Source organism: Crocuta crocuta, unplaced genomic scaffold (assembly GCF_008692635.1).
Source record: "Crocuta crocuta isolate KB4526 unplaced genomic scaffold, BGI_CrCroc_1.0 scaffold27, whole genome shotgun sequence".
NCBI lineage: Eukaryota > Metazoa > Chordata > Mammalia > Carnivora > Hyaenidae > Crocuta > Crocuta crocuta.
The window spans coordinates 583,862-602,204 of NW_027532250.1; the positions used below are offsets into that span (position 1 = coordinate 583,862).

The 18,343-nt window shown below is 46.7% G+C and overlaps 1 protein-coding gene across 1 annotated transcript in view; it reads right to left on the reverse strand.

Moving 5' to 3' along the window:
* VAPB (VAMP associated protein B and C) overlaps positions 1–18,343 on the reverse strand; it is a 52,159-nt gene that overhangs the window by 32,415 nt on the left and 1,401 nt on the right. The window contains exon 3 of the mRNA XM_077778318.1: positions 7,244–7,388. Coding sequence (XP_077634444.1) covers positions 7,244–7,388 — 145 coding nt within the window. The remainder of the gene's footprint in view (positions 1–7,243; positions 7,389–18,343) is intronic.

An 18,343-nucleotide genomic window follows, 5' to 3' on the forward strand; every position in this document is an offset into this window, starting at 1 on the left:
GGAAGGTAACAATCTGTCTCCAGAAGCCTAGGACTGATGATGGATTTTGTTAAGACAATAAAATCATGCTTGAGGTTCCGACACAATAGACTCGGTGCCTGGGAAAAGTATATTAAAATGGCGAGAAATGGACACTCTAAAGTACAGCCTGTTGGACATCTTATAGATGTCTTTAAAATTCACCCTTTGACAGTGTATCTTCATTAAAGCACCCTACTGCTTCCTGCTTTCCCTAGCCATCTGCAGTGCACCAATCCTCGCGCTTCTTTCCTTTTTTATGTAAGTCTCCCCCTTCCAAAATGGAAACTCCATGAAAACAGAGACATTTCTGTCCCTCTTATTCACTACTGATCATCAGCATCTAGGATGATTCTAGATATAGAGTAAAACACTCAGTAAATTTTCTGCATGAATAGCCACACCATGATCCTAGCTATTTTTTTAAGTATATTTATCAGAGAGAGCGAGCAAGCACAAGTGAGGGAGGGAGAGAAAGAATTCCAAGCAGGGCCTACAGTCAGTGTAGAGCCCCACGTGGGGTTTGAACCCACAAACCACGAGACGACACCCTGAGCTGAAATCCAGCGCCAGACGCTTACACGACTGAGCCTGCAGGTGCCCGGCCCCGGCTCTCCCACGCAGAGGCCTCACGCTGCACACACGTGTGTCCCCGGTGTGTACAATCAGGCTCAGATGAGTGAACCCCGCTCCCTCAGCAGCATCAGCACTCTCTTACCTTCAGCACAGGACTGCGCTGTTCTAGGGCACCTGACAGCTCATTTGTTCCTCTCCTGACTGCTTCCTGCCCAGGATAAACCTCCCTGTGAAGGGCAGTTGTGTCTCTCCTGTCCATCGCTGGACGCCCTGGGCCTAGAATAGTCACCCCAAGTGGTAAAGGGCTTCAGTAAATGTGTACAACATGAAAGAACATCAGACTTCCTTAGAGGCAACTCGACTCTGATCCTGGCACGCTTCCTATTCACAGATGCTCGCTCCATAACCGGGATGTGAGGTCGTGACCAATTTGTGCTGTTCGTGTACAAGCTGGAGGTATTAAAAATGTCCACTTGAGTCAATACTGTTTTCATCATTGTTCTTCCACGATCATTTTGTTTAAAGTCTCCCCCTCTAACAAAACGAAAAAAAGATATCATAGTAACAGATACTCAAAGAGGGTAAGCTCTTAAAGAACTATGAATTCAACAGTAAGGACACTGGGAGAAAAATTTTTTTTAATCCATTTTCTTGATTGAATTGTTAGCTCCCACATTAAATCAATGCTTCAGAAACAAAAATAAAGCTCTGCAACCAATATGTTTTTAATGGCAGGCATTGGATTCCGATATTTCAAAAGAAAGCCTAATTGTGTAGCTCTTATTCTGAAATAACCACACATAAAGAAGCCTGCATAGACACATCCTTTTCCTGAAGAAATCTGAGAATGCAAAGTGTTCTAAATTAATAAATTAACCTTTAAATTAATAAAGTAAATAAAATAAAATATCTCCGGAGACACACACATCACACCCATTAAATCTAGAGCAAGAGAAGTCAACACCCAGAATTCTCACCAATGACGCCGACGGAGGCAGACCACAAGCCAGGCGAACTGAAACAGACTCCATCCACCTTTCAGGCTGTTTATTCAACTCACTAGTTTCCTAGCTCCTCTGGAGCAGAAAGAACTAAAAGTCCGTCTGCCACCAATGCCGCGGCCGAGAAAGACAGGCCACAAGGCACTCTACTACAGTGTAAGAGTTCAATAGATAAAAGTCCTGTGGAAGGCCTGAGGTCAAACTAAGGAAAGCTACCCAAAAAAGAGAGACAGCCAGACAGCAAGGAACAGCTTAGGAAATGGGAAGCTACTTGTAGCCTATGTTACAAGCTAAGCAGTTCTTATTCAGACTATACAAAGGAAGCCTAATAACAAATGTGCTACTTTCTAATGAAGGAATACTATACAACAACGGAAAAGAATGAACTAGATCTGTATTCCGACAGGACATGGTTCTCAAAAACATACTAAGTGATACCTATGCCATCATTATACCACATAAAGTAATACAGACAAAAATGAAAGTGGTTCACACCAAGCTCCTCCGGAGAGTAAAGAAAAGAGGAGCATGAATGGGCAGATGTGTCTTCAAATTCTGAGTCAATTTACTTATTAAAGAAAGATTTAAAGCAATTGTAATGGATTATTAACATTTTGCTATACTGTATTTGGTATTTACATTATCTGTATTTTTCTGTATTTAAGTTTTTCTCCACACGAAGAAAGCCACCTTTGGTTTATGTCAGATCTAGGCAATGTTCGAAATCATTTTCTTCCTGCCCAGATTGCCCTAAAAAAATACTGGAATCCTGAATGGTGGAGTTGCTGAAAATCAAAATACCTCCATCAACAGCCATTCTTGTGTCATTTATAAGAATCAAGGCTGGGGGCCCCGGGGTGGCTCAGTCAGTTCAGCATCTGACTCTTGATTTCGGCTCAGGTCATGATCTCAGTTTGTGGGTTCGAACTCCGCAACAGGCTCCACACTCACAGCACGGAGCCTGCCTGGGATTCTCTCTCCCCCTCTCTCTCTGCCCCTCACACACACACACACACACACACACACACTCTCTCTCTCTCTCAAAATAAATAAATCTTTAAAATAATCAAGGTTATCATTTAAAAATATGGTTAATGTAGCAGCGGTCTCATTAATTCAAAACAAAGATGCAAACCTAAAATGTTGACAAAATCTGTTACTACAACCGAGAAGACTAGAAGCCATTACTCATCTAGAGATAAACACTATCACTACTTTCCTTTAATGCAACACTTTTTTTCCTAAATAGAAAAATACCTAAAAGTATTACATAAGGGCTGAAGCTCCATAATCCTATCTATACTCAGCACTAAGACTACAGCAGACAGTGGAAGAGTATTTTAAGGTAAGAACACACCTGACTACCATGAATTTTATATATCAGTTCTAAAAGTGTCTTAGACCATTTAATAAATTGAATTTTTTCAATGCAGTCTTTACCTATTGACTAACAACATCTAGTAATTTTTCTCTATCTAGAAGACCAAAATTTGTGATTATAGTGATTACAAAAATAAGAAGATAAGAAATATTCCACTCCAAATAAAACTCTACCCAAACTGAAGAGTGGCAAAACAGGACTCATTTTTTTCACACAAAGCAAGAAGAACCAAGACAGACATTGGGGCGGGGGCGGCGCCTGGGTGGCTCAGTCTGTTGAGCATCTAACTCTTGAATTCAGCTCATGGGATCTCACAGTTCGTGGGATCGAGCTCCATGCTGATGGTCCTGAGCCTACTCGGGATTCTCCCTCCTCGTGCCCCTCCCCTGCTTGCATTCTCTCAAAAACAAACAAACAAACTAAAAAAAAAAGAAAAGACGCACATTATGCCCACGTGAGGGATGTAAGTGGTAAGACAGCAAGAGGTCCCAATTTCTCACAGTTGTAGCTGCAGTTTTAATTTGAGTAAGTTAAATATTAAAAGTTCGAGGGGCACCTGGGTGGCTCAGTCAGTTAAGCATCCGACTTCAGCTCAGGTCACGATCTCACAGTTCATGGGTTCAAGCCACACACTGGGTGTAGCGATTTCTTAAAATGTTATAGATAAATAAGTAAGAAAAAAAATAAAATCAGACTCTTGCTCAGATTCCCCCATGGCCTCTGGTGCACACACAACGAAATCCCAAGCCCCTCCTGGAGCCGGCCCCCTAGGAAGGCTTCTCCAGAGCCCCTCCCCTACTGTCCCTCCAGAACTCCTCTGCAGGCAAGTGCGCTTGCTGCTCCTTGAACACACCAGGCTCAGTGCCTGTCTTGGGGCCCTGCACTTCCTTTCCTGTCTGGAATGTTTTTCCCCCAAATGTGTGTATGGCTTGCACACTCATTTCAAACACATCTCAGTTCAAATATTGCCTTCTTAGGGACACGGCCTTCTCCAGTCACTCACTCTCTTTCTTTATTTTAATGTTTATTTATTTTTGAAGGAGAGAAAGAGCAAGAGTGGAGGAGGGGCAGAGAGAAGTGGGAGACGGAGAATCCGAAGCAGTTCCAGGCTCCGAGGTGTGAGCACAGAGCCCGACGCGGGGCTCGAACTCAGAAGCCCTGAGATGATGACCTGAGCCAAAGTCAGATGCTTCACCAACTGAGCCACCCAGGCGCCCCTCCAGTCACCCTCTTTGAAAGAAAACCCACTGCCAAACCCCTTTAACCCATGCACAACACCTCCCTTCCCACTGCCCCACTCAGCAGCTACTGTCATCTGGCACCAAGCTACACACGGTGCCTGCTTATTCAGTGCCCCTCCCCCACTGGAAGAAGGTTTTGTCAGGTTTTCATCTCAGCCTCTCAGGATCCAGAACAATATTCGGCACACACGACAGGTACATTTGGTAAGTAGGCGATGAGCAGACGGTCCAGGTGCTGCGCGGAGCCCTCCAGCTGCAGAGATGGCACTGCTGCCCTGCCCAGAACCCTGGGGACGCTTGCAGTGTGCTTGCGGAAACTTTCCAGGACCCAGCCAGAATTAGGGAATAGGAATCTGGGATTGAGGCTCGAGAGTGATATATTTTGGGGGAAAACAAAACAAAAGAAAAATTATCAGATGACATCAGTTAACATTTAATTATGCCAGGTCTGGGACGCCTGGCTAGCTCAGGCAGCAGAACCTGCGACTCTTGATCTCAGCGTTGTAAGCTGAAGCCCTGTGTTGTGGATAGAGATAACATTAAAATATGAGATCTTTTTAAAAATAAATGAATAGGGGCGCCTGGGTGGCTCAGTCAGTTGAGTGTCCGATTTTGGCTCAGGTCATGATCTCAGTTCTTGAGTTCAAGCCCCACATCAGGCTCACGGCTATCAGTCTGTCAGCGCAGAGCTTGCTTCGGACCCTCTGTCCCCCTCTCTGCCCCTCCCCTGCTTGTACCCGCAGTCTCTCTCTCAAAACTAAACATTTAAAAATAAACAAATAAATGTGCCAGGGCTGTTTTCAGCATTTCACCTGTATTAACTCATTTAACCCTAACATGCCCCACAGTGAAGAATGTGAGGCACAGGTTAAGTCAAATACTTTACCCAAGACCATGTGACTTTTACGAGCCAGGATTCACACCCAAGCAGTCTGGCCCCAGCGTTCACACTCTTCACTTGTGGGCTTTACACCACCTCTTGCTGCACTGAATACTACAGTAAAGTGAATACAGAAGGTTTTATGTAAACACAGGAGGAGGAGGGCTGAACACGGAGGGAGTCCTGGAGTCTGAAAAGATGAAGGAAGACACTTTCTGAGCCGGAGGAAGGCCGTTGTGAAAGCAGTGTGGAGTGACTAAAGCGGTATCTTCTACAGAAGACAGCACGGGGTTACAGCAGAGGAGAAATGAGGAAGTGAGGGACGCTGAGAAACGCTTTTTAAAAAGCTGACAACCCAGGGGCGCCTGGTGGCTCAGTGGGTTGAGCTTCCAACTCTTGGTTTCAGCTCAGGTCATGATCTCACGGTTCGTGGAACTGAACTGAAACCAAGTCCTGCACTAGGCTCTTTGTTGACAGCACAGAGCCCGCTTGGGATTCTCTCTCTCTCTCTCTCTCTCAAAAATAAACAAACATCGAAAAAAAAAGTAATAAAAAATTTTAAAAATAATTCTAGGAAGGTAAGTGTGAAGAAAAAAATGGGCTTCTCTTTTCTGACATGGGCTGAAAGTTTCCATTGCCTCTATAGCATTTAGCATAAACCAGCAATAAGAGGGGCGCCTGGGTGGCTTAGTCAGTTAAGCGTCCGACTTTCGCTTGGGTCATGATCTCGCGGTTTGTGGGTTGGAGCCCCGCGTCGGGCTCTGTGCTGACTGCCAGCTCGGAGCCCGGAGCCTGTTTCAGAGTCTGTGACTCCCTCTCTCTCTGACCCTCCCCTACTCACGCTGTCTCTCTCTCTCCTAGAAATAAATAAAACATTAAAAAAAAAAAAAAGATTTAAAAAAAATAAAAATAAATAAACCAGCAATAAGAGGAGATGTATTTACATGTATTTGAGTATGTGTACGAGTGTGTGTGTGCGCGCATGTCCGAGGGTTTCGTATTCTCAACGGTGTATAAATACTGTAGTTGTTTAAAATGGAAAATAAAAACTGACACTGTTTAAAAAAAGAAAAAACCACCGTGGCCCAATGTTGAAAGGCTCTGATCCGGGCCTACGAATTTTGAACAGACGTACGTGACCTAGGGAGCCAATGAATGCTTTAAAATAAAGAAATGGCACGGTCAAATTTCAATTTTAGAAAACTAACTCTGAAAACTGTGTGCAGGAGAGTCTGAGGGTGAGGGACATAGGGGGAATCAGCAACAGAGCGGGGCCGCGGGCGGTGGCAGTGGGGGTAGAAGCAGCAAGGAGGTGCACGAGATGCTGGTCACAACGCGGTGAGCAGGCGTCGGGGGTGGGGCCGCAGGGCGAGCGGGAGAGGAGTCTGGGGCCTCTGATCGCCCAGCAGGGGGAAGGGTCATTCCCACGACACGGACACAGAAGCCGCCCTGAATGCGAGCCAGCGGGTGAGCCAGGAACGCGGCGTGGGACACGCAGAGTCTGAGGCACTTTCATGACAAGCAGGCAGGCAGGGGCAGCCGGGAGGCACAGCCCAGAGGTCTGAAGACCTGCTTGGAGATACAGATTTGGAAGTTTTCTCTGTGGGAGTGACAGCTGAAGGCACTGTTAATGAGAAACATGAAGAAACTGGTTAAATGGAGAAGACAGAGGACAGAGCCTGGGAAATGTCAACATCCAGTAAAAGAAACGATAAAGAGGTGGACAGCTGACCAGCAAAGTCAAAGATAAATGTCACAGACAGAAACCTGGTGAAGTACAGTCTCAGTGGAGTGGCGAGGGCCGAGCACCGACAGGGAAGTGAAGACGTAAACCAGTGACTGAGATTCAGAGTTTCCAGAGGTGCAGTTGCAATGGAAGACTGGGCCTTCGCGTACGCAGGGAGGCGTGTGGGACATGCGATTTCTTTCCAGGAAGGGAAACTGAAGCCTGCTTGCGGGCACCAGGCAGGAGTTAAGTAGAAGAGAAGTGGGAGACACCAGAATGGGCTGACTAATGGAGCCAGATACACCTGTGATGGGAAAGGAACGGGTAAAGAACACAGGGTGAGGAGGTAGTTCTGCCTCTGAAAACAGCAGGGGAGGGTGGGTGCGGAGAGAGGTCTGCAGGGGAGACAGGGAGACGCACCAGCACGGGAGCGAGCCCTGAAATCTCCGGAGCGCAGCGCACGCTGTCCATGTGGACCAGCTGCTCGCAGCCGGCTCCCCTTCCCGCCGGGGCCCCGATCCTCCAGCGCAGCCTCCTCCTCTCCCTGCTCCCCTTTCTCAACATCCTAAACCCAGACACCATCAACGCCCTGAGAACCTGCCACAGGCAGTGCGCTGTGCAAGGCACTGGGGTCTGGGGACGAGAGACACGGTTCAAAAAAGGCAAAGGTCTTGCTGATTAACGAGGAAGGGGGTCAAGAAACCAGACACGCCTGGCTGTGGTAAGTGCAGGGCCACGCGGCCCAGCACAGTGTGAGCGCAGAGGGTGGCAGGGAGCAGTGAGACCGCAGGAGGAGTGGAGTCACTTCTGCGCGCTGGAGACAACATCCGAGGACCAGGAAGAAGGAAACAGGATGCTGGAGACCAAGGGCGACAGGCACTAACGATTTCCCAAGTCTTGTTAAAAAATCTAAGCTTCATTCTTCTGACAGCGGGCAGACATTTAATGATCTTAAACAAGCAAGAGATGAGCTGGGATCTGCGTCCCAAAGTGTCATCGGCGCAGAAACGAGAGGGAGGACTCAGACAGGAGGGCCGGTTAAGAGGCTATTACAGTCATCGGGGGCACGAGGCAGCCACAGAGGGACAAGGAAGAAGGGGCACATCTGAGTCATGGGCTCTGAGTCATGGAACTGGTCAACTGCGTGGACACGGGCACGGCTCGCACTGGCAGTCTCTGCAGGGAAGAGGAGCCGCGAAGGGAAAAAGACACGGGAGCGAAGGGTGTGGTGTGGAGCCTGCCATGTCCCAGGTCCCCGTGGCCCCGTGTGTGGGCTCAGGTCAGGCCTGCGGCCCTCTCGCGGTCACTGGGTCGCCCGCAAGTGCCAAGGAGGAGCCCCCCAACAGGGGACGAGGGAGGACAGGGAGGGAAACTGAGAAGGAAAAGCAAGGAGAGGCAGAGAAGGGAACATCGGTCGCCCGGATCATGAGCAGCGGGACCCCTTGGGGAGCAGGCACCAGTGGGCCCCTGGGCAGGAGAAGCCCACAGGGACCAGGCTGGGGAGCGGATGCAGGGGTCGGAAGCAGGAGGGCGCGCGGCAAAAATGCAGCCGCGTCCAGATGCCGGGAAAATGGACACTCAGTGAGGCAAAGAAGGAACGTGCAGGGAGAAGGGAGAAGAAAGAGGGCGACCAAGACTGAGGTGGAAGAGACGACGCGCAGGCGCTTCCTGAAAATGCCAAGCCGCCAGCCCTGCGCCCGCTGATGGGTGTGTAAAGAAAAAGAGAAACTGTCTTTGCAGGAAAAAGGCAACAAAGGCATTTATTTTTTAAAAAAATAATGATAAAATAAAATTAAAAGCCCCAAATGAGCAGATGCAGTTTTTTCGGGACTTCGCTAGAGGACCGCGCGTGTTCCCCCACCTCCGCCCTTCCCCGGCCGAGGCCGGAGGTCAGCTGGGCGCCCCGGTAACTGTGGTCCTTCTGTCCCCAGATTACAGGAGGGGTTCTGAATGAATCCAGCTGCAGACTCTCTAAGGAGTGATTCATGGCTTTCCTTCATCCAATTAGTAAAGCAGTGTCTGACTTTAAAAAGGTCAAAAAGCATGGATTTAGATTTTCAGAGCAGTCCATCAGGATACATTTATATGCCAACAAATCAATTCAACCAACAGAATGAGAATTCAAATAAGCCTCCACAAGGACAAACCTTTGGTTTTTCAGCAAATCCCTCTTTCTATTCTTATGTACGCTTCTATTTCAAATGGTCCTACAGCATACTAACAAGATGACCATGTCCAGGGTTGTAGCCTTTCTTTGGGGTCAGGGGAAGAAAAGAGTAAGAAAGGAATATATTCATTACTAGGTAAAAGAAATCAATCTAAAAAGCCTACATACTCCACGATTCCAACTCTACGACATTCTGAAAAAGAGAAAACTATGGAGACAGTAAAAAGATGAGCAGTTGCCAGGAGCTGGAGATAAGAGAGGGGAGAACAGGTTGAAAAGAGGAGTTTTAGGGCAATGAAATTACTTTTCATAATATCATCACGGTAGATACATATCATTATACATCATTATACATTCGTCCAAACCCAAAGAATGTCCACCACCAAGAGTGAACCATAATACAAGCTATGGACTTCAGGTGATGATAATGGGTCAGCACAGGTGCATAAACTGTAACAAATGTGGGGGCTGGGGGGGGGCGGCTNTAACCAGGGAGGCTATGCACGTGGGAACAAAAGGTATATACAAAATCTCTGTACCTTCCTGTTAACTTTACCATGAATCTAAAACTGCTTCAAAACATAAATAAACAAACAAATAAATAAATAATAAAAAGGAGGGGCACCTGGGTGGCTTAGTCGGTTGAGCGTCCGACTTTCGCTTGGGTCGTGATCTCGCGGTTCGTGGGTTCAAGCCCCGCATTGGGCTCTGTGCTGACTGCCAGCTCAGAGCCTGGAGCCTGTTTCAGTCTGTGACTCCCTCTCTCTCTGACCCTCCCCTGCTCACGCTGTCTCTCTCTCTCTCTCTCCTAGAAATAAATAAAACATTTAAAAGAAAGGAAAGGCGGGGGTCTTAAAACATACCTGGAAAAAAAGAAGACATATTCTATTAGTCATTGCTGGGAAAAACTAAAGAAACGAAACCTACAAGAGTCTGCATTCTAGAAGAAAAAATAAAGCAGTTAGAAAATGAAGCACCTAAGAGTGAGACACAAAATATGCAAATGATATGCAATCTGTACAATCTGAGGAGATGCGAAAACAGCCAGATGAGAATGTCTCTAAGAATATTCAGGAAAAGTTGAGAGAATATGAACTGAGCTTTTAAACAGGAACAGGAGAGTCTGTTAACTAAATACTCGGGCACCACTAGAGGCAGGCACTACGGAAAATACAAGCCCCAGTCTCTGCCCTCAGGGGGCTTTCCGTCTTTCTGCTTCAGCTAAAATAAACTTTAATGTCACCTTCTCAAGGCTCGAGCTGGATGGAACAGCAAGTGATGGTCAGGTCGGGCCCCCTCACCAAACAGAAGAGGAAACCAAAGCCAGTGATAGCAGCAGAGGGCCTCCAAGTGACAGCCCGAGAGGGACAAAGCCTCCCTTTGTAATACGAAACACACACACACACACACACACACACACACACACACACACACACGAGGCGCAGGCTGAAAGACTTTGGTGCCAGGTTCCCTCACTTCTAAACCAGAGGTGATGATAATCCTGCCTTCTCAGACAGGTATCATTCCTTTCCTTCCCTACTCTTCCTTCTTTCTACTCTAACTGCTGAATGATGCAACCCAAAGCTAAAATAGGACCAGCTACCTGACATTATCTGGGATCGCAGGCACTGAGAAAATAAAGGACTTCAAGTAGGCGGATGGGTGGTAGAAGCGAAGGTACAGTGATAATATTAGGACACGATTTTTAACACTAATTAATGAATGACATGGTCGGAAGTGATCGAGTTAGAACGTGAGTTCTTAGGGGAGAAAAGAATTGAAAGGTTTGTTTAAAGTCAGTCAGGCACTCTGGAAGTTTCCAGAACAGCCCTGCACTTCACGTCAGCCGTGCCGAGGAGGCCATTACGGGAATAAGACTAAAGGAAGCACCACCTCTCCTTTCTTCTCTCGTTTCTCTTTCAATTCTTGTCAAGTCCCACTGTCCTCTTTCCAGCCCCCCTTTCGTCTTCCGAACAACGAATTAAATAAGAAAACCTAGGGCTTCCTAGTCCGCCACGCGCCCACGTCGTGAAGGAAGAAATAGAGCCAACGTAAGGATAAAGGGCACGTGCTTTGCAGTCAGACAGATCTTGGTTCAAATCCCAGCTCCGCCCCTAATTCAGGTGAATATCATAACCGTTTCCCCTTCCTAGGCTTGCTGTAAGAACGACATAAATGTGCAGGTACAGAAAAATGCCTCGCACACAGAATGAGCCCACCAAGTCATACATCTCAACTGCCACCTTCCCCGCGAGACTGAAGCCCCAGAGAAGAACACAGCTTTTTCTAGGATCCCAGGTGGAGACAGCCCATAAGTGCGCTGTACCCATGGTCTCCTCTCCTCTCAATCGCCTAGAGGCTGGGAGCTTTAAGAGCCAGGACTCCTCAGTCCCCAAACCAATGCCTGGCCCACAGGAAGCTTCCAGTATGTGGTGGTGGAACCAACCCTCAGTCAGTCACGTCACATTCCACCAGACGAGAAGGGGTTGTCTGTCCACGAAGAAAACCTCAAAGGATGAACTGTGGAAAAGGAAGACACCCAACATATTCACAACTGGACAATCATCTATTATGCACACAATCATCACACCCACGCAGGTGTCTAAAGTCTCTCCACTTGGATGTGTCTGCTTGCAGGTCATCCCGCGGGGTAATGAGGCCATCCCCAAGGTACACCTCACACAGAATAAAACAGCATGTTTTGTTATACACCTTGAATTAGTCTCTTTCGGCATTTGAGAGACCTCTAGTTATATATTAATTTACCCTACTTGCTTCCTGCTGAAGGCAAGGGCCTGTCAGGACCACTCAGGACTAAAGGCTCTGCAGCCGCACCGGTAGAGCTGAGGGTGGCATCTACAAGGTCATTTGCATTAGATATTCCTGTCTTAATAAACACCCTTCAAACGCTTATAATACCCGCTTCACAAAACCGCAAACCTGTGACTTCCCTATCACACACACATTTCACACGACCGTCCGAAGACTCAATGACACAACTGCAAATTACTCGAAAGCTAATGCCTTCTAAATATGCAGAATTACTAAATACCATCAAAACCTGATATAAAAAGAGAATATTCAGGGCACCTGGGTGGCTTAGTCTTGGTTAAGCATCCGACTTTCGCTTGGGTCATGATCTCGCGGTTCATGGGTTCATGAACCCGTCGGGTTCTGTGCTGACTGCCAGCTCAGAGCCTGGAGCCTACTTCAGAGTCTGTATCTCCCTCTCTCTCTGACCCTCCCCTGCTCACGCTGTCTCTCTCTCTCTCTCTCTCTCTCCTAGAAATAAATAAAAATATTAAAAAAAAAAAGAGAGAGAGAGAATATTCACAGGATAGACCAAAAAATGCTATGGAATCAGCTATACGAACTCTGTAAAAAGTATGGTACAAAATCCCTCATAAAAAAACACTCCACAAAGAATAATTCCTAATTAAATAATGTTCTTAAGACATTGTCCTGACAGCTACTAACACTTCCTTAATGGTTATGAATCCTCTGCACTCCTCCCCCAGGAATGAGTCCCTTTATGAGTTCGTTCTAAAGAGCTAACAGGGGTATACCGGAAAGAAACGGGCTTTGGCACCAGACAAAGCGGGGTCAAACCCCCGCACTGCCGCACACCACGCAGCTTCGACCAGGGGCGCGCCGTCTAACCACTGCCTAACTGACTGGCCTCACAGGACTGCGGCGCGGGTCGAACAAGATAAAGAATGAAAGCATCTACCACAGTCCTTGCACTCCATGAACTATCTCCTGGGAAATTAAACCTTTATCTTCTAGAAATGTCCTTTCTTCCCCTACCTTCGCTTTTCCCAATGAACATCAGCACGCCACTAGAGCCGCTGCATTTAGCCCCACACTCGACCCAGGGGGGAGCAGGGGAGTCCAGCACTTGGCGCCCCCTTACAAGTAAATATGCCATCTGCTCCCAGCTCCATAGGTTCAGCTTTCCATTCCACACCACTCTCTGGAACTCTCCAGCCATTAAGGACAATCCAAGCAATTCACAGTTGTAAAGGCTCCAAGCTGCATCACAAGCAATTTACTTCCAGGTAAATGGTCCAGGGGTCCATTCCACTGCCTTAAAGAGCAATCAAAAAGACACAAACAGTCTCTATCTCTCCCCAAATATTTATCTCCCTCACCACCCTTCCCAGATAGGCTGAGGTTGTAGGAGCCTACTGAACTGCCAACTGTGTGCTAATTCAAACGTATCACCAGTTACCTGTAAGAACGAGGACCCACGAGCAACACTGTGTGCCCACGTGCACCTGCGCGCGCGCGCGCACGCACACACACACACACACACACACACAACCACAAAGTCTGACTGAACACATTATCTGACACTGATGAAAAGAAATACTAACCTACTCATCAAAACCTGATGATGCTAGCCCTCTGAAAGGATAAAGGAAAACTCTCAGGTGGTGTTTCTACAGCTTTACAGCTCTGTCCACAAGGTTATTACAAGAAAGCACTTCAGGACGGTTCTGCACGGAGCCACGCCGTTTCCTCAATGATGTTTTCCCACGCGAGGCAGGGACCCTGCAGCACTCCAAGGAGTTCTGTTAACACATTTAACATTTTGAAAAATAGATATTCTAGAGATACTTTTCTGCCACACTGATTTTTTAAAAGAATAATCTTAAAATGTCTGTCAAGTCCAGTACCCTTGTTTCCATAAACAAAGCTTTTTTAAACAACTCTTGTTTCCGTAAAGCCAGCAGCCCAGGCCTGCCAGGTAAGAACTTCAAAGCCACATACCCACTGAGCAAGGGCCAAGGCGATCCCAGATACACTTGGCTGATGACAGCCTGAAAGGGGTCTAAAATGACAGAAAACGAGGAAGCAAGCCTAGAAACCATAATGTGACTTTGTTTTTAACACAATCCCTGCTGCAAAATAACGGTGCAGAAGGCTTTTATTTTATTTTATTAAAGACCCTCTATGACAACCTTGTCTTGACTAATGGAACTCGGTGCTCTCTGTGTTCGTCTTTCTTATCATCTTGCTGAAAGCTGTGCTCGTTTGTTCCAAATCATGGTCATCCATCAGGCGGCAAAGTTTTCAAATACAAATGGGGAACGGATGAGGCAATCTTGGAGATAATTCCTTATGTAAAAATTCAAGTTTCAGATTTTAAAAATCGAGCCTCGGGGTAGTACGTAAGTGACAACCAATATTTTTGGTTTACTCCCTTGACTCTTCCCCAAATTTTCAACTCTGTGGTGGTAATATCGCAGGGTCAAAGTTCCCAGCATCTTGTCCTCAGTATTAGAAAAAAAGATGCTATCCAACTGTAGTAAATAAAAGACAGTGTTAATAATGTTTAAGAGTTCATCTCTTCAATAAGCATCAACTCAGACTAATTATTTTAATAAACCCACACAAAGATGCAGAGCTACCAGGTAATTATGAAGGTAACTACGACACATGTTACAACCACACACATCAAGGACCGATCACCATTCTTCAGATAGAAGGACACGGCCAAGTCTACCCCTTTTTCCCCCTAAGGAGTTAACCGTGAAGAAGATAAGTAAGTGAATAAAAGAAAGTTAACTTCTGGTTCACATTTTTCTCCAAGGAACATAAACTCAGAAGTAAATTGGACAATCTAAGAAGATTTAAGTTTGATTAAAGCTTAGTAAGTTTAATGCCACTTGCTTTTGGTGAGCAAGCTGGTTGACAATGAAATAAATGAAGATAATCTATTCAGGATGGATTTCAGCCACTACCGTAAAGAATCTTCCACACACTGCGACACTTTGTTGTGCTGTAAAACACAGTCTGTTCTATGTGACCATGAAATGTTAAGGAAATCAGTGTTATACTGAAGCTAAAGAATTAATGTTGTACTTAGCATCTGAAAGATAATTAGTACACGGAACTGACTATATCTATAGGGTTTTATACTTTCTGGCTTCCTAAACAATATTAAGTTACACATTAACTTAAGGGGATGGACTAAGGATTCCAAGCACGCTTTCTTCACACAAAAGACAGTGTCGCTAACCTATCTTCCATCTACAGTGCTCAGGTTCCTATCTTCTCCCCAAAGTGGTCACTAACCACACCAATCTGTTGGCGCCATCTCTAGCGGCCAACAGCGAGGCTTCCTCAAGGCCACTGGTTTAGCCTCAGAATAAAGCAAAGATCCACAGTGGGTTTAAACCCTAACGAATCAGCTATGAGGACGGTTAACAGACCACCATCATGTGACTGTATCATGGGCAGGAGGGGTGCTAGGATGTGAAGGAGGATTACGCCTTGGACAATGACCAAAAAAACACAAGACCTACTATTTACCACAGATGGAATCTGATAGAAGGGGACAGAGAGGAGAAAGAAGAGACACAAAATGCCCCCAAAGTGACCTGTTCAGAAAGCTGCCTCTGAGCTGGGCAACAAGTGGGACCTCAGAGTTAGGAGAGGCAAAGGAAAGGAATAATTAGGCCTTAAAAGAAGGGAGATCAACAGGAAGAGCAAAAATACAACGCACACGTTTCACAGGTTTCCAAAGCCCTAACCCTTCCAGAAAGTTCGCCCACTCCATCCTCCCATCCAAAGGAGCGTCTACATTTTCAACAGGGCAGATGCCACGGTGTCTGCTTCTTCCAGGAAGCCTGCAGTCCTTCTCCTCCTAATACTTAACACCAGGCAGCCCGGCACTTTCTAGAAGTCTAGAAGACAAGGTCACATAAGTCTATGCTCTCTTTTCCCCCCTAACATCCTTAACTTCAGCATAATCACAAACGTCCAAGATGTGGGGCACCTGGATGTGGACGGCTCAGTTGGTTGAGTGTCCAACTCCTGGTTTTAGCTCAGATCATGATCTCATGGTTCTTGAGTTCAAGCCCCACATGAGGCTCTGCACTGGCAACTTGGAGCCTGCTTGGGATTCGCTCTCTCGCGCTCTCTCTCTCTCTCTCTCTGACCCTCTCCCACTGACACACACTCTCTCCTCTCTCAAAATAAACTCAAAAAAAGAAAAAAATGTCCAAAATGAAAAAGAACCCAACATATATAATCCCATTTCATCCCAGGCTGCATTTAAAAGATGGTTCTTGGTTCTTGGGGGGCGCCTGGGTGGCTCAGTCAGTTAAGCCTCCAACTCAGCTCAGGTCATGATCTCACTCAGGTTCATGAGTTCGAGCCCCGTGTCCAGCTCTGGGCTGACAGCTCAGAGCCTGGAGCCTGCTTCGGATTCTGTGTCTCCTTCTCTCTCTGTCCCACCCCTGCTTATGCTCTCTCTCAAAAATTTAAAAAAAAAAAAAAAAAAGATGATTCTGGGGGCACCAAGGTGGTTCAGTTGGTTAAGCGTCAGACTATAGATTTCGGCTCAGGTCATGATCTCATGGTTCGTGGGTTTGAGCCCCACAGCTCAGAGCCTCCTTGGGATTCTCTCTCCCTCCCTCCCTTTCTGCCCCTCCCCAGTTACACACATGAGTACACAAGCTCTCTCTCTCTCTCTTCAAAATAAATAAATAAATGAATGAATATTTTTTTAAAGTAAATAAAAGATGATTCTTTCCTTCCTTTAAAAGATAATTAACTCTTAGGGGCAGCTGGATGGCTCAATGGTTAAATGTCCAACTCTTGGTTTCAGCCTAGGTCACGATCTCACAGTACGTAGGACGGAGCCCCACACTGGACTCTGTGTTGACAGCTTGGGATTCTCTCTCTCCCTCTCTCTCTGCCCCTCCCCTGCTCTCCCATGCATGTTCTCTCTCCTTGTCTCTCTCAAAATAAACTTTAAAAAAAATAAAAAAAAATAAAAAATAATTAACTTTATTCCTTTGGATGATAAGTTGTGCTGTTTTAGGCATTTTAATTATTGCCTTGTGACACATGGGTGGCCCAGTTGGTCAGGCGTCCAACTTTGGCTCAGGGCATGATCTCATGGTTCATGAGTTCGAGCCCCACGTCCAGCTCTGAGCTGAAGCCTGCTTCCAATTCTGTGTCTCCCTCTCATTATACCCCTCTCCAACTCATTCTCTCTCTAAAATAAACATTTAAAAATTTTTTTAAATTAATTATTGCCTTATTAAGTTAGCTTGCAGGTTTGATTCATCGAAGAGAACCACTTGAGGTCAGAGTCCTCACCCTAAGTAGCTTGGAAGAGATCAGTTAAAAGCAGCAATTCTCACCCTGAAATGAATGAACTCTACACAGCAAGCCAGAGTGATGAGCCTCTATTCTAAATTGTCTTAGTGCTCAGCTTAAAACAAATCAATCTATCTCATCAAGCAGCTGACATGCCTGCAGATGCCTCTTCTGAAGCCATTAGCCAACAGCTTTCAACAATCTGACACCATGACTACTCTTGGACCACTCCCCTAGCAAAAATTTCCCGTCACTTTGGCCATCATTACTTTGGCCAACCCAGGGCCAGAAGGTCACCGTTTCTCTTGCTACACCTTACAGGTAAAGACGTTGAAATGATGAAACCACGTGTCTAAACACAACCGCCAATCTCTGTAAAACACGGGCGTTTACAAAGCTGCCAAACAGCCATGACACCGCTCTGAAGCAACAACAGAACTTTCTACGGGAAGCAGTAGACATGAGTTCCATCCCATGGACTGAGTTCACCCCATGCTTTGAGAATGAAGTTGCCAGCACAATATGGGACACCTTTAAGCGGAAGGAACAAAAACTTCAATTTTCTCAAACTGGTACCTTTTCCAGAACACTGCAGGAGAGCACATACTGGGGGCAGGCTCGGGGGATGGGAATCAATCAAGGGACTCGCTCAGGAGAAGCAACACAATTTGAATTTGGAGATGGGCTGTGTCATGCAGAGGCGGCCTCGGACCTTCCTCCCCTAGCACCTGGCCTCACCTCCTCCCCTGCCTTCCAGCCCCAGCGACTGCTCTTTGCTTCGCTCTCAGAACTCCTAGTGGCCTCCCAAAGGGGCTCAGCCGTCTCAGCCTTCTTGCCTCTAGACCTGGCATTCCCTCTGCCTGACATGCTCCCCACCCATTTCTTCTTCTGGTCTGCTTCCATTTGACTTTTAAACTCAGCTCAAATGACATCTTTTACAGGAGCTGCCCTCCCTAGTGCTCTCAGAGCACCATGATTCCCGAAGGTCACTGCACTGTCCTGGCTGATTCTGTCGTCTGCTCCCTTCCCTGCACTTAACCCTGGGGTGCGGGATTGAGGGGGAAGGTGATTCACCTCCCCTGGCTTCTGACGCATGGACCACGCAGTCAGTAAAGGGCTGTGAACCAAAGGAATGGATGTGCCGATACTCAGGAGTGGCCGCCCGTGCTTCTGGGGTAGAGACCCTCAGACAGTTGGAGTGGAAACCGTCACCCTCCTCCCCCCCCCCCCCCCTCCCC